We start from the raw sequence: 26391 nt of genomic DNA, 5'->3' as shown, positions 1-26391 counted from the left end.
AATGTTTACCACTGAAGCAAATTGTTTCCAGTGATCGTGCTTTATTTTGATTTCAGTTAAAAAACAATACTTACAATCAAAGTTTTGTTGCAACTTATCTTTTAAGAGATGTATTTTGTCCTAAATTTCAGCACTTTCTGATTAGATTGAGTAAAGAAAAACACCTAGTAAAAGCTTTCTCAGTTAGTATAAATATTATTCAGTCTTATGAAGTGCCTCTCTGTCATGCTCTGTCAACCTTAAAGAACTTAAAACTTGAAAACGGAAAAATCTTCCCCTTTTATGAAGTTATGTAAATAAGTTCTAATACTTATGCCCTGGCAATCTATATCATCTTCAGCTCTCCCACCTACCCCTGTGGTGATGATGCCAGGAAGAAATAATTGTCCAGAATCTTCCCTTTGCCTTTGTAAGATGATTCTGGTGCTGCTTACTGTGAGAGCAGGCTGCACTTGCAGACAGAGCAGCTTCAGCCTCCGTGCATGTGAACTGCAATAGCAGAATGGAGTTTATTGGGTCTGAATGTGTCTGAATTTGTCTGAAGTTCAGAAGCCTATTAGGTACAATGTAGGTGCAATCAACAAGACTGTTCCTCAGATATATCTATTTAAGGCCCAGAGTCACAAGAAAACCTGTGTGCTTAACTGGAAGACAGGTGCTTATGTCTATATTTACAGTCAAAACACCTGCTCAGCTGCAACGTAACACTAGAGGTGACAAAAAATTACTCTCATTTTTTTACAGTTAAGTTTTTTTAGGTACCTACCATTCTGTTCCAGAGCACATCAGCACTGTGACTTCCGACAAATCTTTTCTGTGAACTGAGACACACTATTAAATCAACCTTCCTCTGCCTCTCACTTCAAAAGCTCATTCCAGAAACATTTCCAAGTGTATTTACTTGAGAAGATTTACAAAATCTTCTATACTAGCTGACACTTTCCTTTTTAGACAGCAAGAAGGTATAATCAAATAACTGCTGGATGACAGTTCAAGAGGTTAGAGGATGCAGAAAACTGGGTTCAATTTATTTATTCTGTGTAAGAGGATTCAAACCTGTATTACAGAAGAACAGCACAAATTTGAGCTATTTGGGGATAACAGAAGTGCACTTGAAGCTGCTCCTTTCTGCAAATAATTTAAAAAGGGACTGGATGGATTGAGAGACTACACCCAAGTCTAGGCAGCCCCTTGACGTGTAAGAGACCAGGATATAAGTCCCAATTTGAGATACTTGACCCTCCACCTGTGTCACATGAAGGTCCTCACCTCCTAATGCAGGGCTGTCATAGCAGCCAGATACTGTAAGTCCCTTTGCAAACCCCCATACAGTTGCTTTAGGTGTTTTAGAAAACTGGACTCAGTGGAGAGAGGATTTCATCGTGTGTGTCTTTTTAGGGTTCCAGCTCATCAGCCCAAGTGGGGCAAAAGTGTTAAGATCTTTTAACTTTTAAGAACTGATAATTGTATTTATTTGCAGAGACTTCAGTAACACAGAGACATTATGTAGTGAACAGAAATACTACTGTGAAACTTGCTGCAGTAAACAAGAGGCACAGAAAAGGTAAGCGAAGAGCAGGCTGTTTCTCCCTGTCATTCCTGGGCTTTGACAAACCTCGCCCTTGATATTTATTGTGGTTAGATACGTAGAAGCCTTACACCCCAACTGCATTCTCTGTGTGGGCCAGAGACCCTACAGACAGATTCAAAGCTATCGTGTGTCTTAATCTAGAAGCTACTGCTAGTTGACTACTGCTACTTACAAAGTGCTCTTATAACGCAAACGTTTACTCATTAAGGGAAGACGGAATGGCTTTCAACTGGTGAGGTCTTTACCATGTGCACTCTAATGGTTTCACAGGATGAGAGTAAAAAAACTGCCAATGATTCTTGCCTTACACCTCAAGAGATTCAAGTACATGGAGCAATTGCACAGGTACACTAAGCTGTCTTACCGTGTAGTATTTCCTCTGGAGTTACGTCTCTTCAACACATCTGGCGACGCTGTCAACTTAGATCGGATGTACGACTTGGTAGCTGTTGTTGTTCACTGTGGGAGGTAAGATACTTTCATGTATATCTCAAGCTATTGCCAGATGTTTGCCAAGGGCAGAGGCATCCCTGACGAAATGCAGGGAGAGTGGGAGGGAGGACATAAACCCTGCTGCTGCACCAACTTGCCTGTGTCTTGGCCTGAACCTCTTGGCCACCCGTCCTCATAGTAAATCTGTACTTGTTTAAAAAAATAACGCCTCAGGCCTAACCCATAGTCACAAAATTGGCTTAAAGCTGTCCCATTCCTCATCAGCCCCTGTAGAGAGCTTGGGAGCCAGGACACTGTGAGGGCCAGATGCTGCTAGCATGTAGGCCTTACAACAGGTCACCTTGGTCTCCTGTCAAGGCAGTGAAAGTGATAGCTTTAATAAAGCTTCTCACATATGGGGTATTGTCAAATATGAAACAAACAGAAAAATCCTTGGTTCTCTAGGAATACGACTTGTTCTCCCTCTTCTCAAAGACTGTATATAACAAAATATTCCCTGTTGATAGACAACAATTTGCCCCCTTAAATTTAGTTCATAATGTTTTTAAAATATTTGCAGTAGTTGATGCCTGCCATGAGCAAATTGTTAATTGTTCTATAGGTTAATTTGCAAATGGTTGTGACACAGATGAAAACAACACATATAGCTTTCAGTTGATGAAATCTTTGTGACAAGTCAGTAAAAAGGTGAAAGGAGTAAATGTTTACTGTACCACCAGTGGTGGGTTTATTTGCATACAGAAATGTGACTTATCAAAGTAGACCCAATAATATCTTCTAATATTTTGGGGTTTGTGATTTTGTTTTGCTTTCTAGTGGACCGAATCGGGGGCATTATATTACTATTGTGAAAAGTCATGGATTTTGGCTGTTGTTTGATGATGACATTGTAGAGGTCAGTATGCTGAAGGTCATGAGCACAACTTTTATGTTTATGTTTTCTATTTGGGGTTAAAAATTATGTTCCAGATCTGGGTATAGATTACTGGTCTGCAAAGCCACAGTTTGGTTGCAATGTGACATTTAGCTCAACTCTGTTAAAAAGTAAGATTGCAAACAAAATTATTAATCCTGGAGTTCTTACTCTGTCAATGTCAGAGGGCATGTTTTATTTCAGAGTAACATCAAACGTTTTTAATATCAGACTTCAAGGGTTTAATTTGGAATGTTTTCTATATCTAATAAAATCAATTTAATTCAGTAAACCCTAAAATATCCAGGAGCTATGTTGCAATCCTTGGCAATATCTCTTGGCAAAATTGGACTGGGGAAAGCTAGCATTGCCACAGAATTTTAATTTTTGAACTGGGAAGTTACCAGAAAGTCTGGATTCTGTAGTCGATCTGGGTTTGTCTGAATGTAAATTACAGTAGGATCTAGCCCACAGCTATTACAGATTCTGTCTAAGCATTCTGCAATTCATTCCTAAGCAAAGCCATTATGTCATTGTGGCACCCTGGCAAAATTGAAGTCTTGAGTCTGATTTCCCAGGAGTAAATCCAATGGAGGAAAGTAAGCTCTGGGATATTGGATGGGGCATGTCTTGAAAAGGGTTTCTGGAAATTTCAGAAAGATGGGATCACATGGCCACATTTATGTGTTTTAACCATGTTCACTACTGCATTCCAAGGAGTCTCCCTGTTACTGGAAAAAGCCTAATTCAGTTAAATTCACTGAGACAAACTTTCCTATTGACTTCCCAGTCAGGCTTATCCCCTGAACATTTCCCTTTTACCGCTTAAATTGCAAACAGGATTTGCTAATTGCTACCCTGAAACAAATAACTGAATTTGTCTTTTGTGTTTATATAGTCATTTAATCCGTGTTTGGCATTTCTCTTACCTAATGACACATTAAAAAAATTTTTATTTATTTTGCAGAAAATAGATGCTCAAGCTATTGAAGAATTCTATGGTCTAACCTCTGATATATCAAAAAATTCAGAGTCCGGCTATATTTTATTCTATCAGTCAAGAGAGTGACTTGGCAAACTGTGACAATTGCGCACAACGATGCTGCACGCAAAAGAAGGTGATGGCCCCCCCTTAGCTGACTTTTACACAGACCACATCTTGTATGGCTGAACAACGACACACTCTGTCTCCTATTAAATGGTCTATGTGATATTGACTATAACTGTCCATTTTTGACATACAGAACAGTGTTTTGGGGAGGGGGGGTGTTGTTTGTAGTTTTTAAGTCTGATTGAAGAGTTAATTGCAGTCAGATTTTAGTGGAATTTATATGGACTAACATTTACAGATAATAGGATTTGGATGTCAACTGTTAAACCCAATCCAGATAGAGTAGTATTTTATATGGAAGTGTTCCTTGCATTTAGGGCAAAATTGTTTAAAAGTTTCTAAATGGCTTTGGGGTGTGTTGATTTACAAAGTATTCCTTTAAATACACCCTGACATATACTTACCCATTTTAAGTGTAAGGGAAAAAAAAAAAATCTGCTTCATGATGACTGGAACTGTGGTTCTATAGGGGACTTTTTTACATGTCACTCTCTGCTGCAAAAATCTTCCAAAATCATTTAAGCTTTGAGTTGTTAAAAACTTTCAGTGAGTAATCTCGGGCCTAAAATTCACATAGAGGGGTTTAAATGATAGTGGATCTAAGTAATTCTGTATTTCCCAACACTTTGTTTATCATGAGGTAGTACAGACGAGGTGAGTACAGACGAGGTGAGATTTCAGAACTCACAGAGCACTGGAATAAAGGGAACCTGGACAAGTTCCTGTGCAACCTGCTCTAGGTGGACCTGCTTTGGCAGGGGGATTGGACTAGATGATTTCCGGAGGTCCCTTCCAACCTTATGTGATTCTGTGATGATACATATGACACAGAGATAAATGACATTTATAGAGACTGAGCTTATCTTTCCATTAAAACGATATCATAGGTAGTTTACTTACTTGAGTTTGCAGAGATTGCAATGCTGCTCGTGTAGAACATATCCATAGGACTGAAATTACACAGTCCATTTAAATGTGTTGTTCGTACAATGCATAAAACACAGCTTGATCCTGCAATTTTCTGAATGTCCGTAGGTCCCATTTTCATTTCTCAAGGCAGAGTCCATTTGTTAGCAACATAACATGATACTTAACAACCATTAGTCTACACACGCTGTCATGTATATATCATGTCTAACATTTTGGCCATGTTTGACAGCATTTGGGTCACAACAGAAACAGATAGGGCTCTGGAGTGTCTTATTTAAAAAAAAAAAAAAAAAAAGGCTTAGTTTGTGATTCTGCTGGCACTAGTCATACACTCACTAACAAAACCGCTGCTCGCATACTGGAATTTGGAAAAAAAATGAATGTAGAGGAAGGTATCAATAGGGTATGAGAAGGGATTGATAGCAGGTTGAGGCGGTGGTAGCCCTGGGTAACTACCTTGCTTGGTTTGACACTTTCACTCCATCATACAATTCTTGAACTTCAGTATCCAAATTCCTGTTTCAATGAAGTCAACAGCAAAACCACTCTTGTTGTCTTCAAGGGGACTGACAGATGGTTCTAGTATTTACAAGGAAATATTCTCATCTCACAAAATGTATTTCTACCTGTATTATTTTATTCACTCGTGTTAAGTATTCATTAGACAATTTTGCTTTTGGTCCTTCTTTTCTTTAAGAAGCCTGCCTGCCACTTTATGGCCAACACTCCATTTCAATAAATGGCTTTTGAAGTGCAGCTAAATCTGATATTTTAGTCTTCTGTAGGAAAGAGAATAACTTTTTTCATTGTAATCTACTGTGAATGTGAAATAACTTTTGTTAAATAATTGTGAAAATGAAGTACTAGCTTCCACTGTAACATCAACTGAAGTTCAGTTGGATTTACCCATGGCCATTTTGCAAACTAAGGAAATGTAGCACTTTGCACCAAATGAGGAACAGAAATAGACTTTTCATCTACCATTATTTGTGATTTATCCTGTTATTATACCAATACAAGAACACAGATGTAGAATGTAACCTTAGAGTATTTACTTGGGTGAAAAACAGTAGTGGTCTACAGAGATCACTCATGCAAATGAAGGCTGGTGTGCAGGCTCAAGACAAGCATAATTGGGATGCAGCTCTAGTTCTTTCATTGATGTTAGAATGAAATGTTCCGTCTCTAACACAGAAGACAGACATCTTACAGGAGACTTCAACTCTCACTGAGGCCCAGGAGCTTTGCCACTGAAAAGCTAAACCTGCAAATCACTCTTTAATGGATTTATTTATAAGCATTCTGAATTTCCATATAAAAATATAATAATCACTTGCCTTTTAAAATGGGAAATGTTTCCTCGTGAATGAAGACACTTTCTAGATCCAAAGGTCTGTACTTCACAATTTACTGCTGAACATTCTTAGGGCATTCTGCAATTTTAAAACAGGCAACAGAAAATATATTCTTGAGGTATCGCTTGAATGTTTAGGGCTCATGTTTATATGAAAAGTAATTTTTCATAAAAATAATTTTTAAATCAGTTCAATTTTAGGAAATGTTTTCCATATTTCAATTGACATCTGAAAATTGATTTTTTTAATGTTAGTAATATGAATTAATGTTTAAAAACTAAAGTACAGGATAATAACCTTTGGTTTTCTCCAGCTGCAAAGCAGCTCAGGTTATAAAACATACAGATGATGGCAGTATGTTAATGTGAGTAAAATTAATAGAATAAGTCTTTTCCTAAAATATGAAAAACCATTTTAAACTCCTGCTAGCCCATGAAAAGGTCACAGCACTGGTACCACACTGATCGAACATCAGTGGTCTAACATCAACTCTGAAAAATTGTGCAATACTCACTTTATGGTAACACCAGCTAAATGAAAGAGCATTTTCTTTTGATGAAAAAAAAAAAAAAATTGCAGTCACAATTCTACAAATTATATCTAATCTACAGTGGGCTGAATGTCTTGACTTCAGTCCAGCAAAAGCTTTCCATCACGGCTGAATGAACAGTGCCAGTCTGGGCAGCAGAACTTCCCTTCTCTGTCAAATTAAGCACATTCACACAAGTTTTGCAGAATTGGGATCCTCACAGGAACAATCATATGATGTAACATATTTTAGTTGATTAAATAAAACATAATCCTTTTTCTCTTATGCTTATGTATAGATTTCCAGTCCCTTATGAAAGAATGGAAAAATATCTAGGACAATAAAAGCTTTTCAGCCAGCAGCTAGAAAACAAAATTGTAGCACAGATGTCCAATAGTATTCTGTGCTTCCCTAAAATAACTATTTTTATGGTGTTGGGTTCTGAGTTTATTCGACCTAATGACATCTGAAGTTTTCTACTTCTTTCACACACCATTACTGAGATTGTCAGAACATTTGTCCATTTATAAATCTTATTACTATGTTCTTACTTAGAAAAATGAACATTTTTGCCCTGGTTTGTTTTTCCACTGAACCCAATGAAGTGCTGCAGTGCTGATGAATCAGTTATCTTAGAGGATGAGCTCAGACCTCAACTTTTCTGTTTCACAGAACAGGCTGTCAGGATTTTATGTAATTTCTATTTTTGGGACATAGCAGAGGGAGGCAGAATGGGGACTGATGGAGAAACCATACCAGTGAAGCATAACACCTTGTTGAAATTAAATCCCCAAATTACTCCTGCCAATTTTATTTTAATAATTTACAGTTACCTCAGAACAGTAGATTACAATCTTAGAAGTCTTGTTACTTTAGCAGTTGGGGTAAAGAAAATAAAGCAGTAGGTGTTTCCTTCGCATTAAGTTTAATAAATATATTAAAGACCTAACTAAGCTGAAACTGAAATTTACATCACACGGTGGGCCCTAAAGTGCTGCCACAACTTGCCTTTTATCTTCAGACATTATATTTCCTTCACCCATCTGCTACAGCATCATGTACTTGGGACCTGAGCCGACAGCTTGCAGCTGCCAGTGATTTGATGCCTCTCAGCAGCAGCCCCTTCTTGTTTTCTCCCTTTTTTGCTGTTTGTGGCTGACAAGTGAGAGCAGTATCTTACAGCTGAATGTGTGCTAGAAATTTTAAGAAGTTTTGGCTGTGTACCTGTTCTTTGCTAGTACCGTTTATCAGTGTTTGTTTTAATTTATTTCTCTTTTGTTGGTCTGTTATTGTAATTGTATAATAATTTATGTAGTTAATATTATTAGGGTTTTGTTTTAATTTTTATGTACTTTGATTTTTTTAAAATGTAATCAACCCAAGCACTTTAAGCAACAATGTCAATCTTGTAAAATTCCAATCAGCTTAACATTTTGCCTTTGTCTTTTTGCTTTTGCAGCTGTTTGCTTGTGATCCAACGTCTCTAGTTACTGCCCAGTTTCCATTCTTAGGCTTGTAGTCCTAGTTGGGTTGTAAATTTGGGAAGCCCAAATTTGTTCATACATGTTTGTTCCTACGTAACAAGGGTGCAGTATTTACTACACATAGCAGTATGTACCTGACAATTGCACCCACAGTGCACATTTCACGGCCTTTTTTGCACTCTCTCTGCTAACCCGGCTGAGAATGACTGTGATGCTTTAATCTGTGGCACAGTTATCGATGACTATAATTTAGAAAATCTCCACTTCTCGCAGGAGAATTCCTTTTACCAAACACAAGAGTTGGCTGTCAATCAGCTGATGATGCAGATATTGCACTCTTCGCCGTTTTATCTGCGCTCTGTACAGTCTCAAGTACGAATAATCCTAAGAGCTGCATTTATTCATGGCCCTTGTCTGAGTGCTAGCAAGGAGAGCAATCTTTTTGCATTTTCCTTCTCTCCACTTGGGCTCGTATAAAGGGAAAAGATAATGAAGTAGGATAAGTGCTGGTGTAAAAAAACCACACCATTTATCAAAGACACTGGATGTTTCTTAGAGGCCAGCATCTGTGGTATCCATATCAGAAAGTCACTGACTTTCTGTGTTGTTAATGCAAGGGTTATTCTTAGTTTTTTAGACTTCGTATTCTCTTTGATCGATGAAAAGAAACAGGGCTTTTTCCTATTGCATCAGTTCTGTTACTGAGGTGTTTCTTCTCAATTTAACATGGCACTTAATATTTAAATAGCCTTTGGGAAGCCTCAATAGACACCCTTTTAGTTTCTTTCCAGTTAACATGCAAGAGATGGCTTGAACCTGTCCACAAGACTTACTCAGATTAACACACTCCTTTTACATACAAGGTCAAATAACACCTATCAGGAGGTATGTGCCCACCTGATGGGAGCATCTGGGCTAAGCCCACACATTTTTACACACTAATGATTCCTTACCCTCTAGGAGGTTTGTTTGCTGGTTGTGCCCGAATGATTTAAAAAGAAACCGCACATAACTCCCTTTATTCACGGTCTCAGAGTTGCTATAATTCTTTAATAGTTCTGCTTCATTTGGTTGTCAAGACTGCAACTATTGCACGGTGTAAAATAAATTGTGTGTGCCATTCACGGTGGTCAATTTAACAGCCTAGAGCTTCTGATGAAGCCTGATGCAGGTGGCAACTTTGCTATACGTAAGAATGTTAAAGAGTAAGTGACTTTTCTGTGACAGCGTGGTAGGTCTGCAGGAGGAGCTGGACTGTCATACAGCTTCCTAACCCTCAGCTCGCACCCAGCTGAAGTTGGTGCTCCATCCTGTAGATAATCCTGACCCTTTTCCTAGGGGTTCCAATGTGGCAGGAGCAAACCCTGTGTGAAGACACCTTGCAGTTCACCAAAACACCTTTCTTGCCACAGGAGATAATTAATGAATATTTGCAACCCCTCTCTCCCCACTCCCCAAAACATCATTGGTAGATGTACATTCCTTAAAGAGGTTGAGCTTAAACATCAGCTTTGTGTTTGCAATGGTGGTCATATTTGCAAATGTCCCAAGGCAGATTGTGTTCACATTCTAAACTGTTTCCTAGTCCTCTCTCAACTCTCCTTCTACCAGCAAAAGCAACGTCAGGGCAGCCACGTTACAGGTTCAAGTGCTTTTCCTGGAGACAATTTTCTAGCTTCAGTGGTTTTTGTTGAAGAAAAGCTAACACAAGCTCCATAACTTATCCATGACTCTAATTTAGAGTAAGGTCACCATACGCTGTTCAAATACGAGTGTAGGGTAGGGGGAAGAAGAAAGAGAAAAGGAAGAGATAGGGAAAGGGTTGGTTTTTCAGAGGCTTTGAATATGTATATCTGTTTGTAAATATATAGTCTCTCTCTCTACCTTGTCAAAATGATACAATCATAATAAAACTACTTAAATATTTTGTGCTAGCTTTTTAAATGGAGCAAGAAGTATTAAAATTATTAGGTACACAATTGGGGATACATAAAAATACTGAATTTCTAGTAAAGCATACAATACATGGTGTATGTGTACAGTCGAGTATCTGCTCTTTTTAATCATGTACATGTAATTAAAGCCTGCACTACTTGCAGAATTGTAAGATAAATCTCATGTTGGTTATTAAGGTTGTAACATAAGAAAACAGTATTTTCTCCTGTTAACATGTTTATATTTTACATAAAATAAACTCCCTAGCGGATCTTGCTTCCATTCAACTTGCTTTGAACTCAGCTGGAGCCAGACTAAGGCTACTCGTTGATGTTGGGTGTTACACAACGTGCTTCTGAATGGCAGGTACCTGTATTCTTACAGATGGCAAGGCTGCTGATGCTCACTTTTGATTTCATTTAATGGAGTCATTGCATTTTAAGTGACTTCAGAGAATATTTCACCAGCTGGACTAACTGCCTCTGAAGCAGAGGGAAGTTAGGAACTGCCTCTGAATCTGTCCTAAGGGAACAGATTTTACATGCAATTCATAAGTCATCTGGATGGAATATACATGCAATCGCGTGGCTGAGCTGTACCTGGTTAAAGCACATCACCAACCTTGCCCAGTGTTACTGAGAACACCTAAAACTGAAGAGAATAAAAAGCAGCTAGAATTGAACGACCTTTTGCATCAGGGAACAACGAAACTCCCAAGCGCTTTAGCCTGGGATTTTACCTGCGACTACCAAAATGGGAAAGAGTTCTGCTAATGACATCTGAAATTCTCTCAGAGAATTGAAAGGTTCATGTAGTCTGCTCATTTTGTTGAAGTTATTCATTAGCAAACACAATCTACTTTCTCAAAAGTGAGGTAAATAAAAGGCAGGTGTTTCTTGCTCTTGTCTAAATGGATTCTTGTTATTCCCTCAGAATCATTCAGAGAACCAAAATCAAACATAGCTGTCAAACTGCCTGTTAAATTTATAGCTATCATGCTATAAGATTTACAGCACATCAGACTATCAAAGGACTAGACTGAAAAACACTTCACATCTTATAGTGCAGATTTCCTCTCAAATTAAAAACCTTGAAGCACCTTCAAATTTATTCCTAGGTTATTAAAACATAAGCTTTTAACTGCAGGATGGAAACAGAAATTTAAAATACACGAGATGACTGAAATAAATAAATCACAAATCCATACTTTCAAAACAAGAAATAAAATTTATAGCATACATTTAAAGAAAGGAAGAAAAGGTTTCCGAGAGCCTTTTCTGAGGTTTCTCGGAAAAGAATCACTGTGCGTGGGCTCCGCTAGAATTGCTCTCACTTCAGAAATGCACTTTCCTAGAAGCTGTATCATGATTACCTACGTCTCTGTTCTATATTTTTGGTATGAGTTAGATTAATCGTTTTAAATCAGATTGAGTTGTGTTCTGTGTACCAGACCAACAGAGAAATGCTGAAAATATCATTTCATCTTGATTGAAAACTCAGGTATGGTACGAGAAAATTATAAGATTACTCATTTAAAATACACTCACCAGACTTGAAACAACATTTATTAGACCACTAAATATATGACACGGAAGGCCATGTTTCTGGAGATGTTAATTTCCTTGAATGTCTGTGCAATTTAAAAATCAAAAAATTTTTTTTAAAGAAGAAAAATAGGACTACCATTTTCAAGACACATAAATATATATATATAGTAACAGAACATTTCAATTATGTGTTCTGAAAAATGTTCCTCTTCACTTATTAATTTTAAATCAAATAGTAGAAGATTACTCCATCACCTTGTTAAAGGTCACTCACCCTCACTGCGTGACTCATTTGGGTGCTCTACCATGACCTGAGAGCTTCAGGCTTTCCTCAGTCTTTAGCCACATCTCCTTGGTGTCCCTGGGAGACTTCTGTGGCACAGGCTGTGGGGCCAGCAACCCTCTGGAGACCTGGATCTTCCTGGATCCTTTCTCCCAGGGCACACCGGGCCAGTGATGGCCCTCTCCACATATAAGCAGCTTCAATACACATTTTCTCCAAGCTCATCTTTCCAGGAACATGTGGTGCACAAGTTTTGTGTTGTTGCCAGTACAGAAACACTTTGCTTTATGTAGGAAAACACATTAGCAGCTCTAGAAAAAAGATAAACAGCCATGTGTGCTCTCCTGCTTCAGTTCGCTCATGTGGTCTGAACCTAAGAAGGTTCCTTTAATGAATCAAATGAAGACCTTTCTGAACCATAACCACTTTTCCCCTTCCTTATGGTGCCTTTCCCCATTTTCTTATATGGCTAGGGGGAGGCACTCTCAGTCCACTTTGTCACAGCAGGTGTCTACTACTCTGAGCACAACATTAGGGTTCAGGTGTGCAGGATGGGCTTGCTGTGTAGGAAGCCATTGGTGGCATTCCCCACTGTAAAAAGTGATCATTATCAAAGTGAACATACTCTTTGCCTATATCAGTTTAACCAACCACTAACACTTCACATGGTGCTAACAGTGCACTTCGTCTCACCAAGAATTCAGAAACAGCAGAGGTGGCAACAACCTGGAGTTTGCAGGTTGCCCCAGGATGCACGGAGACACGTATCAGGATCAAACGTAATTCAAGAGGTTGAGACTAACAGACATTTTTTGCCAAACCACTGCAAGGATAAAGTAAAGAGGTCAATACTAGAATGAAATTTGGAATAAGCCAGAGTGAAACATTATCTTTTGGATTTCATTTCACACACATATATGACGAAGAACATTCAAGTCATGTTTCAGAACAGCAAAGATGTTGAAGCAGAAGGTACAGATTTCACCCAACATTACAAACTAGACATCACAAATGCTTAGACATCAACCAAGAGGCTACCTGATAGAGACCAAATCCTACTGTCAATCACTTCAGTGTATCTGTAAAGCAGCTCCAGACAGGTTTGCAGTTTTACAGTGGGATTAGTAAAAACAGAAACTGGAATAAAATTTCTTACAACACCCTCATAAAACTTTTGGTGTGCAGAGCTGTGGGTTTTGTGCAGCTGTAAGACATGGCTTTGTGATGCAGTCAACATGCTGGAGGGAAGGGATGCCATCCAGAGGGAACTGGACAGGCTTGAGAGGTGGGCCTGTGCAAACATCATGAAGTTCAACAAGGCCAAGTGCAAGGTTCTGCACCTGGGTCGGGGCAATTCAAAGAACAAATACAGGTTGGGTGGAGAATGGATGGAGAACAGCCCAGCCTGGAGAAGACAAGGCTCCAGGGAGACCTTGTAGCCCCTTCCAGTACTTAAAGAGGGCCTACAGAAAAGATGAGGAAGGACTCTTTATCAGGGAGTGTAGCAATAGGACAAGGGAAAGCATTTTAAACTGAAAAAGAGCAGATTTAGATTAGATATTAGGAAGAAATTCTTTACTGCGAGGGTGGTGAGACACTGGAACAGGTTGCCCAGGGAAGTTGTGGATGCCCCATCCCTGGGAGTGTTCAAGGCCAGGCTGGATGGGGCTTTGAGCAACCTGGTCTAGTGGGAGGTGTCCCTGCCCATGGCAGGGGGTTGGAACTCAATGATCTTTAAGGCCCCTTCCTACTCCAACCATTCTATGTGTGGAACGCTGTAAGCACTGAAGAAGAACTACAAATGGGACTATCTCTGCTCTGAAAACAGTTCAGGAGCACAAACAAAATCTTATCCTTGATTTAGTCACTAATCATATAATTTTCACTGTCATTTATGAAGCATTTTTCATCCTCAAAATAGTTTACCAGATAACTTAATACATTTCCAACTCTTAACTTGGTGAAAGTTGTAGAAATTGGGTAAAGCATACCAAAATTCCTACGTATTTTAGACAACTACAACTTCAGCTAAATCTGGCCACTCCTCAGCTAGAGCAGTTTATCTAGTAGGAACATTTTCACCAGCTCCTCAGCAGCTGCCTTGATGACCTATTCACTTCTGGATGCGGTTCAAAGTGCAGATCTTGTAGCACATTTCTCCACTACAACCTGATCCCTAGCTATCTCCAAAACAGCTTGCCTTGCCTGGAATGCAGTGGGGCAGCTGAGGTTACTCGGGAAGTTTGTCATAACAGCCCTTTACTTTCCAAGGAATGGATTAGTTTTCTTTTGCTCCCTAGTAATTGTTAATTATTATACACTAGCAGAAAATATTAGGCAAAGCAAGGATGATGTCATTTATTTGGTTTATTTCTCTTTCTTAATTCTGGATATTTCTAGTTACATTTTCAAATGAACAAAAGTATTCTGAGGCAAGGTCATTGAAGTTTTGACTCTTTTAATTCTGCAAGATAAGTATTTCAGGCAGAGCCCAGTGCTGGCTAAGACACCAGAATGGCACAGTTGCCCCTCAGAAGCTTGCCTTGAGGACAAAAATACCCCAAAAGGTAAGCACAATTCTTCCCCCTAACCTTTGCAACTGCGATATTTTTAAATGCTCAAGCATAGGTTGCTAATTCTACTGTTGACATATATGGGGATGTTTCTGGGCATACTGCATCACTCTGCTGCAAAGTGGTTTGAACCAACATTGAATTAAACACACTTTTGCAATAACATGTTTCAGAGTAGTGTTGAATATTTATATTAAACTCTATTTTTACCATGGCTTAGAGAAGGTGATGCATGAAAACTAAAAGCTTTATTTTATGGCAATGTTACACATTCATACTCATTTATTGATCGCAAGTGCAGTTGCAGAGGATGAGGAAAGACAATCAGTTTATCGTAAAGTAAGCTGTACTGCAGAATACAGACCCTGCCCAGCATTTGGTGCGGTAACAGCAGCAAATAAACATTTGCTGTTTAGTATGTCCATTTAGTTGTCATGACACTTGTAGAAGAAATGTACCTAGAGAATGTGTTTCCTTAAATACTCAATCTCTTGCTCTCACTCTTGTGCAGTCAATTCCAACCTCCAGATACTGAGCTGAAAACAAAGCACTCCATTCACCATGCTCTATATACAATTGAACTTAATTTATCCAAAGGTATTTTACTCAAATCCCTGTAATACAAAAATGAACCTATAGCTCAGGCAAAACATTATTTATCTTGAAACTCTGTTATACCTGAATTCATGCAACCATTTCTTAATGAAAAAAAACAAGATGCAAGATCTCTGGCATAACGTCAAGTGACATTCTGCCCCCTTTTTACTGGTTTGGGTTTATTTTTTTTCCCCATGGTTCTTTGCAACCAGGCAATAAGACCCAGTCAGCATGGGTTTATGAAAGACGGGTCCTGATTGACAAATCTGATCTCTTTCTATGACAAGGCGTCTTGCTTAGTGGACAAGGGAAAGGCTGTGGATATTGTCTACCTGGACTTTAGTAAAGCCTTTGGCACTGTTTCCCACCGCATTCTCCTGGAGAAACTGGCTGCCCATGGCTTGGAGGGGAGTACTCTCCACTGGGTTAAAAACTGGCTGGAGGGACAGGCCCAGTGGGTGGTGGTGAACGGACCTAAATGCAGTTGGTGGCCAGTCACAAGTGGTGTTCCACAGGGCTCGGTATTGGGGCCAGTTCTCCCTAATATCTTTAACAACAACCTGGATGAGGGGATCGAGTGCACCCTCGGTAAGTTTGCAGAGGACACGAAGTTGGGCAGGAGTGTTGATCTGCCTGAGTGTATGGTGTCCCTACAGAGGGATCTGGACAGGCCGAGGCCAATGGTATGAGGTTCAACAAGGCCAAGTGGTGGGTCCTGCACTTGGGTCCCCATTCAGCGTTACAAGCTTGGGGAAGAGTGGCTGGAAAGCTGCCTGGCAGAAAAGGACCTGGGGATATTGGTTGACAGCTGGCTGAACATGAGCCAGCAGTGTGCTCAGGTGGCCAAGAAGGCCAATAGCATCCTGGCTTGTATCAGCATTGGTGTGGCCAGCAGGACTAGGCAAGTGATCATTCCCCTGTACTCAGCACTGGTGAGACCACACCTCGAGTGCTGTGTCCAGTTTTGGGCCCCTTACCACAAAAAAGACATAGAGGTGCTGGAGCTTGTCCAGAGAAGAGCAACAAGGCTGGTGAGGGGTCTGGAGAAAAAAGTCTTAAAAGGAGCGGCTGAGGGAGCTGGGGTTGTTCAGGCTGGAGAACAGGAGGCTGAGGGGAGACCTTATCCCTGTCTACAACTACCTGGAAGAAGGTTGTAGCGAGGTGGGGGTTGGTCTCTTCTTCCAAGTACAGGTGCTAGGACAAGAGGAAATGGCCTCAAGTTGTACCAGGGGAGGTTTAGATTGGATATTAGGAAAATTTTCTTCCCCAAAAGGGCTGTCAAGCATTGGAACAGGCTGTCCAGGGAAGTGGTGGAGTCACCATCACTGGAGGTGTAAAAAAGACGTGTAAATGTAGTGCTAAGGGACATGGTTTAGTGGTGACTTGACAGTGTTAGATTAATGGTTGGACCTGACAATCTTAAAGGTTTCTTCCAATCAAAATAATTCTATGATTCTATTAGTCCTGTAATTTTTGGACAGTATTTTCTACCATTCTAGCTCTCATTGAATGGAGTCTTACTTAGCTTCTCCCTCACTGAGAGACTGCAATACCACTCCATCAACTGCCGTGAATTTTGAAACCGTTTAATATCCAATATTATAGGGCACATTCACAGGACTCATCCTTCAGGAAAGGACGCTCAGGAAAGCAGCGACGTCTATAGACTGAACATGAGAGTCTGCGATTTCCAATCTCAACCCTACCAAGAACTCATTGTATTACATGGGGCAAATAATGCAATCTCCCTCTATTTCCCACCTAGAAAATAGATATGCCAATATTTATCTACCTCAGGGAACTATGGAGCTCAGGCCAGAGGAGTAAAGGCTGCAACCTCAATTACTCTCATATGCACAACAATTAGGTTATAACAGTATATTTTCCCCTTTTCAGGCAGTCTTCTTTTAATAACTGCAGCACTCCCTTAAAGGGTGGAGACTTGCAGAGAGCGAGACTAGCTGACCTTTATCTGACAGGAAAAGATCTTCACAAAGAGATCAAACAACTGTCCAGAGGTGGCAGGAATTAATTCAGTGGTACAAATAAACTCCAAGTTTGTCCCGAAAGGTCAGTATTATTGACTTCTATTTCCAAGCAACATACCCCATCATAACCCAAATCATTCAGTGGGCAAAGATCAGGTCCAGACTGAGTAGTAGGTGATCTAACAAGAGAGTTGCTGCATGTTTCTTTCAGCTCACTGTCTCTCACAGTGACTGTATCTAGAGATTTCAAAGGAAAGGGGCAAAACCCTATTGCAGACAGCTATGAAATAAATGACCCATTAACGGACATCATTTCCTTAGAAAGAAAAGAAAGGAAAGTTTCCAAGGGAAAGAGACTTTCTCTCCAAACTTACTCAGTTAACTGCTTTTTTTTTTTACAGATAGGAATTAGGTTAATGGGCTATGCACTGGAAACTGCCTGTTTATTTACGTTGTGCTTAGCTCATTTGCCTCCTAAAAATATCTTGTCACCCATAATAGTTTTCCATTTATGCCTTAGATAGTAAGATTCTATCATGTTATTTACAGTGTTACTTACTATGTTTCTTGGGCCCTTCAAAGGATTTTAGGGTGACTATAAGATCATCAACAAAAGTGACCTAGCAAGGATAAGATAATACACAAAAAAACCACCCCAGCCCAAAAAAACCAACTCATTAATGGTTTTATCAAGTTAAGTATTAAAAATGCAAACAACATTTTTTTGCAGAACTCTGTCCTTAAATTATTTCTCTCTTGGGTGTTGTGCTCTTCATTTTAACCTCATTTTTCACATCTGCAAAGCAGAGAAGTCAGCTAAATCATTGCAATGTTCGAAGAAGGAAATGGTTAATATTCATGAAGGGGAGTAAGAAATGCTGTGTTCCTTTTATAAAGGGCAATTGCTCGCCCACATGGGCATTTGGAGCTCATAAAGATCAGATTTCCAGAAAACCCACGTTTTGAGGCTGGAACAAACACTAGCAAATATGCAGAAGTGAACCATCCTCAGCTGTTGCAGCGATGGACTGGTGGTTTAAAAAGCTGCCATTGATTTTCATTGTCCATTCCTATCAGACCCTTTCTAGTGGGCAGGGAGCAAAGAAAAGGCAGCTATTCTCTCCCAAGAGCTGATAAAATCTTTTGTTGAAGAAAATTTGCATTTAGCTGAATGTTAATTTTATAATGCTAACTACAGCAGAATAATTTGCTTTTGTTTCCTCCCCACACCCAACCCACGGGAGGGACTCTACCTAACCTTTTCAAGTCCTTCAAAAAGATTAAGCAAACCTGTATGACTGTGTGGCTTCTCTGCTTAACAGAGAGATGCTTCACAGAATAAATAAGAAGAGTTAAGGCTTTCGGCCATATCAGCTATATGAAACGAAAACTTTTTGTGCTTCTTAGTGCTTTTCTTTGTGGACATTTACCAAGTGTTGCCTTTACTCTTTGTCTTCACAGTCTCATAATAGTCATCTCAGCATTCCCAGACTTTGGGAAAGGTCAGATCCAGACCTAAAACCAGTTCCAAGTTTTATGAGTTCGATGTAAAAACATTAGTAATGCTTGTTTTTAGAAGCAGCACATAGTACCCAACTAAACTCACAGGAGGACTGCTGTGGGGTTTACAAGCCATATGGTTCAAATCCATTTACAGGCAGCGAAGGCTGGAGACCTTGTGCCTATTCTCCTGATGGGTGATACCGTGGGTTAGAGAATTAACACAAGTGCATAACACAGGAACTTGTAAGTGACAAGGATTTTTCTCTAAACAGTTAAATCATCATCCACTTTTCCTTGCTTCTCACTCAACACACAGTTTCACACACTAAGAATATTCTGGCTCCAGGTTTAAGGTCTACTTGGGAAAATGATGGGATGGATGACTGCCTCAGGTGTGAGCCTCAAGGCGTGGGCATCCTTGTTCTCCAGTGTGTCCTGCAATGCTAACGAGAGCATCAAGCATCATCCTACTGCCACTTTTTAAAAAAGATTGTTCTTAATACCACATGTGTGCTCAATTGTTTTGCAGCAGCTTGTCCTCCTGTTGCTGTTTCCTGTGGACTGTAACACAGATATTAATCAAAATAGAGAAGCTGCTGTAGGAGAAAACTGCACTCTTATTTCTCTAATATAGCATATTTCCGTGGCAGCAGATGTCTTTTGACACTGATCTCATTTACATTGGAACTGTATTTTCCTACTTCTGTGAGGAAGCACTGCTTTTCTTCCTCCCAAATCCTACCTGCTAACCTTCCATAAGAGGCATTTCATAAAAAGCCAAACAGAGCAACCCCCTCCATGACTCAAAAAATCCTGCCAGTGGATGAAACAGACCCAAGCACTGACAAACATGGTCTGATGAAAGATGAGCTCAAAAGAGAACACCACATCCAAATAGCCCCCAACTGGCATGAATTATCATCATCTACATTCATGCAGTATTTGGTACACATGAACAGATGGGAAAGAAATCCTGCCTTTTGCATGCTGCAATTCAGTGTGCTTTGGGGCACTCACTGAAGTCAATGGGAGCAATTTTTATCCCTTTGCATTGGAAAACTAGCTAGGAGAGCCAGTAACGAGGTGTCTGTTAATTGAAAGCACACATATAGTACTCATAACTAGATGCATGTTACTATACTTGAAAATGTAGGGTAGAGATGTTGGACCTTGGCAATCCGTGATGAATTTCCTGAAGTTACAAGCACTCTGACAGTTTTGCCTGTGCTTTCCAGGACAATTTCCAGACAACCTGAATCTGAAAAGACAAAAAAGAGCCAGGTTTCTGGAGGAAATATCAGCTCCAGGAGCGTGGCTCATCATGAAACAGCAGGGTTTGGAGGTCAGTAATTTTTTTCTCCTCCTTTTTAGTACCAGGCTGTAATCTAAGAACTTGTACAAGAACAACTTGTACACAAGGAGCTTGAATAAAAGCAACTTCTAAGATGTTTGATCATGGGTCTGCTTGACCGAGGGCTCCCTTTGGTGTTGGGAGCAAAGGGAATTCAGAACAAGCATGTGCTAAACCTTAAAAAAAAATACTTTAAAATATTCTGATGCTGCCTTTCTTTTGACAAAAGGGTCCACACGCCAGTAACTCTTCGCTACCTGAGTCTCTTATCAGTATGTATTGTGTCTCTGCAACAGTAAATTTCCAGTCTCTGTACCACAGCAAACAGAAGCTAACAGTTAAATTGAAAATTATGTCTATTCTTTAATTATTTTACGACTCCTTTCACATAAATCACTTGCATTTTAAACTGCCTAAAATCTCTCCTACAAACATCTTTTGTGTGCATCTCTATAGCAACACATAAAGGAGCAAAAGTTTTTGTTTTACTGTGTACATAAAATATAAACCCACATATTACAGATTTTGGAATAATATGTAGTAACCATTTTCTTAATTTGATTTTTTTTTTTTTTTTTTAAAGGCGGATATGCCCTTTGGAATAAGAGAGGGGGAAAGTCCTAGTCTCCCTTTCAGGACAGTGTAAAGGGCAGGAAGCCTCTTCAAAAGCAGTTTGAGGAAATGCGAGTCTTTCATCTTCCCCTAAGAACCCTTGAGGTTACCTCTGGAAATACATGAGCATGTTTTTTTGCAAGGACCCAAAAGCCCTCTACAAACCAGGTAAAGTCCTTGACGGGAGTAACACAACACACCAGTGACCCATGGACAATAACACCCAGAGCTCCAAATTCCTGTGTCTCCCTAGCATCTGTCTCTGAGAAGGGCCAGGACTCAACTAAATACCATGAACAGCACCAAGTTGTCTCCCATGGAGGACAGCAGCGTAAGGACAAACATCATGGTGATCACAGAACCAGTGAATCATAGAATCACAGGATGGTTTGAGTTGGAAAGGACCCTGAAGATCATGGAGTCCCATGGGCAGGGACACCTCCCACTAGACCAGGTTGCTCAAAGCCCCATCCAGCTTGGTCTTGAACACTTCCAGGGATGGGGCATCCATAACTTCTCTGGGCAACCTGTTCCAGTGTCTCACCACCCTCACAGTAAAGAATTTCTTCCTAATATCTAATCTAAATCTACCCTCTTTCAGTTTAAAACCGTTACCCCTTGTCCTATCGCTCCACTCCCTGATAAAGAGTCCCTCCCCGTCTCTCCTGTAGCCCCCTTCAGACACTGGAAGGGGCTACAAGGTCTCCCCAGAGCCTTCTCTTCACCAGGCTGAACAACCCCAACTCTCCCAGCCTGTCTTCATAGGAGAGGTGCTCAGCCCTCTGATCATCTTCGTGGCCACCTCTGGACTTGCTCTAACAGGTCCATGTCCTTCTTATTGTGGGGGCTTTTACAAGCAAAACTGAGAATATTATAATTCTTTCGACTTTTGGTTATTTTTGCATTAACTTTGATTAATGCAATGTACTTCAACTATTTTTTGGGTCTTCAAAATATTCTCTTCTATTTTTTGGCTTGAAAATTGGCAAAGAATATATAATTGCCACTTATATGACTTGCTTCTGCTCCTTCTGAAATCAACAGGAAAACATTTCCTTTGAATTCAACAAATTTTGTGTTAAGGCTGCATTAATAAAACTCTGGGTCTGGACCCAGTCAGTGCTGGAGATGGGAAAATGGAATACATTTTCATTTGGTCTTACAGAACTTACACAGTATGGGCACTCCTGATTTCAGTTTATTTAAATGGGAATAGCACTAAATTTAAGTTATCAGCCAGAAGCTACTTTACTCAAATGCTACATTTTAATATAACTGTTTATCTAAATGTCAGAAAGTTATGATTTGTTAATAGGCATTTATAGTTAAAAAAAAGTCAGGGTATTCAGATTCTACATCTCTTTTCTATCCACAGATCCCATGTGGATTTTAACAGCAGTTTAAAGTTCATAACAATATTTATTGCTCTTCCTGACCCTTTCCATAAGTTCAAATTCAGTCTGTAATTATTGCTGCCCTTCATGAGTTAAATTGCTCATAATTCCTTATTCATTCAAGTTGGAACCTCTTAATCTAATGAAAGCCATTAAATTAAAGAGTTCTTTTGTAGTCCCATTGTATTTTAGCTGACAGACTTATCATAAAGGAAATAAATCAAATCATCTAATGAGATTAAATAATCAGATAGCTAAAAGATTGTATGGAGATTGTACTGTTTGAAGCCTATTTAAAAATGTGAGCCAGTTTATGCTCCTTATATTCCATTATAACCCCTAAACTCAGAAGTCTCAAATTCCAACCTCTTCTATTTGAAATTTGCTATGAGAAGTTACCATTGAGGCATTACGTCAGTGTTATCAATTTCTTAGAGCAAGGAGGAAGGCACTAGAAAACCAAGAGGATTTTTTCCTACTGATGTGTTGAGTCCAGGGTTTTTAGCCTTGTCTCTTTTGCTCCGGGGCTACCCGGCAGCTTGCTAACTCCAGCATGCATGTCCAAGAACACAGTCATCTTTGACAAAAAGCCATCTAAGGAGCCAAGTTCTCTTCTGAAATAGGCTGGGTATCTCCACTGGGAGCCATGAAAACTTATTGATTTTCACCACATGGAAACCACCCCCCATCCTTAATTGCTGCTGTCTTTTCTGAACCGAGTGGTTCTGATTTCAGAGGTGCAGCCTTGGGGATGTGGGGGAGTTGCTATATGAAACTCTTTGTGAGTTATCCCTAGACTGTTTTGATACATAATATCATGGAAAATTCATCTATCCCCTTCCTATTCGGTTGGCTATAAAACTGGACTACAGAACTACCAAGAAGAGATAGATCCAAGTATCTAAATCACGCTTTCACAACCAAGGAGAAAGCTGCAGCTCTGTGTTTTTCTCACAGGAGCTGGTACAGAGTGAAATAAGATTCTGTCTTACCCCTGTCTTCATGATTACATGATCCAAAGAGTATCTGTGCTGTGTACCTAAAGCAGATAGTTGTTTCTTCTATTTGAAATAGAGGATGAGACAGGGTTTCAAAAAGCACTTAAGGTAGAGTCTCTTCACTAAGCCATGCTTGAAACTCCCACAGCAGCAGGCTTTCTGTATAGGCACTTGTTCTGATTCATATGGTAGTATAGTTGAGTTGTACTTGATATATGCACTTATAAAGGGAAAACTATGACCACATCGCTCTAGAAATAAGTGCTGACTTTTTAAACTATCCCACTGAATCATTAGGAGAGGCTTTGCTATCTTTCCTAATCTTCATAAACTAGGGAAAAAGCACCCAAACTGTTCACCACTCGGAGCAAACTGCTCCACAAGGATGTTGTCTTTTGGTTTGAAAAGCGTGGGCAGAACACTGCCACAAATGGAAAGGAACAAAGTGTCCTGGCGGGAAGCAGGGGGTGGGTGCCACGCAGGGATGCTTTTGTGCATCACCCACACAGCGGCTGCAGCCTGCATCAGACCAAGCAACTGTTCTGCCACCCTTGAAACCCAGGTCAAAAAAGTTAGAGGGAGAAAAACCCCTGATCATACAGCTCCCCACTCCAAGCAAATTCAATCTTATAGCCCTCTGTGTTCAGCAGTAAGAAAATCCAGGCTGCAAAAATTATTCGCCTTCAAAAAAGATAAGGTTGAAATAATAATACAACTAAAGATATCAGCTGAAATGAATCATCAGACTTCTTGGTTATTGGACTGACTTGAACCATTTTAACTTGAAATGCTTTTATGCAATGCATCGTGGTTAATTTAATCTGGGTAAGGCGTCCACTGAAAGGATGATTGAATTTGTGTCAGTGTGCGAGTGACAGTAACATATTTCTGCCAATAATAGTGAAGAGTACGTTAAACAAGGCAGCAGAACAAAATGCTCCTTCCTTAAGTCATAAGCCAATACGTAAGTATTAAGTAATGGCTTGATGTCATATTGGGAGGCAAACATTGCACTAACAATGTTAGAGCCAAAAAAACACGTAAGAAAATACAGATATGACAGGATTTTTGAGACTGAGAAGGGATGCATCTGTGATAATTATACTTTGCCTTTTTCTTTTGTCTCTCCTCTTACTCAGAAACAGCTTTTTATTATTCAAGATCAGGATTAGGCTGCTACTACAACAACGTTACTAGTTTCTCTCAAATCTCAAATATTGGAAATATTTTTCTGATTTAGGGTGCTTTGTCCTTGCCTGATCGTCAGTGATTCAGGCAGCAATCTTGCTCATTTTTCTCTGTCAGGTGGCGAAGGGTACAAGCAGACACTTGGATGCACCCTCAGGTGACCCAGTCTTGTTCCTGGACACCAGCCTCCTTCATGGGGGAGCCAAGTAGCACCAGCTGGGGACCCTGGCAGGGGCTCAGGGACTTGTGGGATATGGGAATTTTTATTTTTTTTATTAACTGAAGGATCTGCTAAGGTTGGTGGACATTTATACACCCAGAGAGGTGGGGCGGGAGACTGGAACCATCTAACTGCCAGCAAAAGCAGTTCAGCTTCACATTTGAACCAGGCCTGGCAGCGAGATTTGGAAATGTTTGTTTACACAGACTGCTAAAATTACCTATTGTTCTTACAGGATCACTCATGAATTCAGCGTGAGTAACAGATAACACTGTCTTTTTCTGTATCGCTGCAGAAGATGTGAGCAGTGTCAACAAGAACTATGAGAAACTGGAGAACTTGTGGAGAAACAAGATGACTCGTGGGCAGTATACACGGAAGAGAAAAGCATTGGAGACTCATGATAAAAAATGTCAGTTGTGAAGAATGCCAACAAATTACATCACACTTCTGTACATCACATTTTGTAAACCAACACTTCACATGTTTAAACCTCTGCATAAATGGTAAATAGCTCATCTTCGTGGTACTCTAGCAAGCTTTTGTCTTCCTTTGAAAGACAGAAATTTGAAACAAGCAGATGAATTTCCCGGTGTGATAGATCAGGTCAGTGGTACATCCAGGAACAGAATGTGACAATTCCCGCTTCCCTCTTTAAAAGAAAACAGAGCCAAGAATTGTTTGGTGTTTCCACCTTGGCCAAATATGAGTATAGCTCAGCTGAACCCTATCCGTGAGGATCACACTACACCCGATGGAATTTGCTTCACCTACAAACATGATTAACTGTCGATGTCAGTACATAGGATCAAAAAATACTTTTGTGATTATTCATTTCATTTATTTAACTTTTGTTTTGTTTAAAGATCTTTTCCTAGTTCTGATGCAGTGACTTTGTTGGTCTGGTTTCCCTTCCTGCACAATTTCCCAGTTCTCTTTTGTACAGATATTTTGCAAATACAACTCTTGGTAGCTATTTCTAGGAGATACTCACTGCAGTATCTCTTAAAAAAAGTTTTGTTTTATTAAGAAGTCCAAGTGTCACATTTCTATACCACTGCAATCACCAGGTGACAGTGTTTTTACTTTTAAAATATCATTTCCAAGTTTATCATCCCACTCTGTGACTTGTAATTCTTCTGGATAAACATGTTTCAGATCTGTGATGGTATCCCTGGTGATGGTTGCCATAGTGTTTCACAGGATTTTATTTCTGCTCATTCCTCAAAAGCAGGACTTTGGTTCTCTGTGGGAGGCCCAGAGTCGCACTAGTCTCAGATTTTATGGTCTTTACTATTCTGCCCCCACTAGGAAATAAACCACCCAGACATACCACTCTCATCTTTAACATATTCCATCCACTCATCTCAAAATGCATGTCACAAATCATTCTCCTTTTTTTCCATAGGACCTTATTATACATCTGTTGAAGTTTTCATTGGTTTCCTCTTAGTTCCCATCTCAAACAGAGATATTCTCCACTAAAATTTCAGACTACATTTTCTAACATCACATTGGGTTTTAAAAATCTCAGTTATGTTTGAATATAATTCAAAAGACTTAAAAATAGGAAATAGCAAAGCCACCTTGATTCTAATTGCCTCAAGCACTATATTTTCCATGGGAGCAAATACAGCTACCTCTGTCCAGTTCAGTCTCATTCAGTTTGATAAATGCCTTCCTTAAACCCTTTTTTTTTTAAAAAAAAAAAAACAACAGGAAAGCTTTAGAAAAATTGCTGGGTCTCATTTCTATGAAATGACTGATATAACAACTGTCTCAGAGGCCATGTCAGTGGCATTTAGGCATCAAAATATCTTTGGGAAGCTGAGCCGT

General features: G+C 39.7%; 1 protein-coding gene and 1 long non-coding RNA gene across 3 annotated transcripts in view; both read left to right on the top strand.

The window, feature by feature from the left end:
- The window catches only part of USP46 (ubiquitin specific peptidase 46), a 29021-nt gene extending 23747 nt beyond the window's left edge, over positions 1 to 5274 (top strand). For both annotated transcript variants that reach the window (XM_074154633.1, XM_074154632.1), the window contains exons 6-9: positions 1481 to 1564; positions 1862 to 2059; positions 2861 to 2939; positions 3925 to 5274. In XM_074154633.1, coding sequence (XP_074010734.1) covers positions 1481 to 1564; positions 1862 to 2059; positions 2861 to 2939; positions 3925 to 4026 — 463 coding nt within the window. In that variant the 3' untranslated portion in view covers positions 4027 to 5274. The remainder of the gene's footprint in view (positions 1 to 1480; positions 1565 to 1861; positions 2060 to 2860; positions 2940 to 3924) is intronic.
- A 9079-nt stretch (positions 5275 to 14353) lies between these two features.
- LOC141469605 (uncharacterized) lies at positions 14354 to 26108 on the top strand. Its single transcript, XR_012463465.1, has 4 exons — positions 14354 to 14698; positions 20028 to 20134; positions 20727 to 20923; positions 24851 to 26108. It is a non-coding gene; the product is annotated as an uncharacterized lncRNA (long non-coding RNA).
- The last annotated feature ends 283 nt before the right edge of the window (positions 26109 to 26391 follow it).

Source organism: Numenius arquata, chromosome 10, assembly GCF_964106895.1.
Source record: "Numenius arquata chromosome 10, bNumArq3.hap1.1, whole genome shotgun sequence".
Classification (NCBI taxonomy): domain Eukaryota; kingdom Metazoa; phylum Chordata; class Aves; order Charadriiformes; family Scolopacidae; genus Numenius; species Numenius arquata.
Note: the sequence above shows the minus strand (reverse complement) of the source record. Positions and strands in the feature narration are given on the sequence as shown.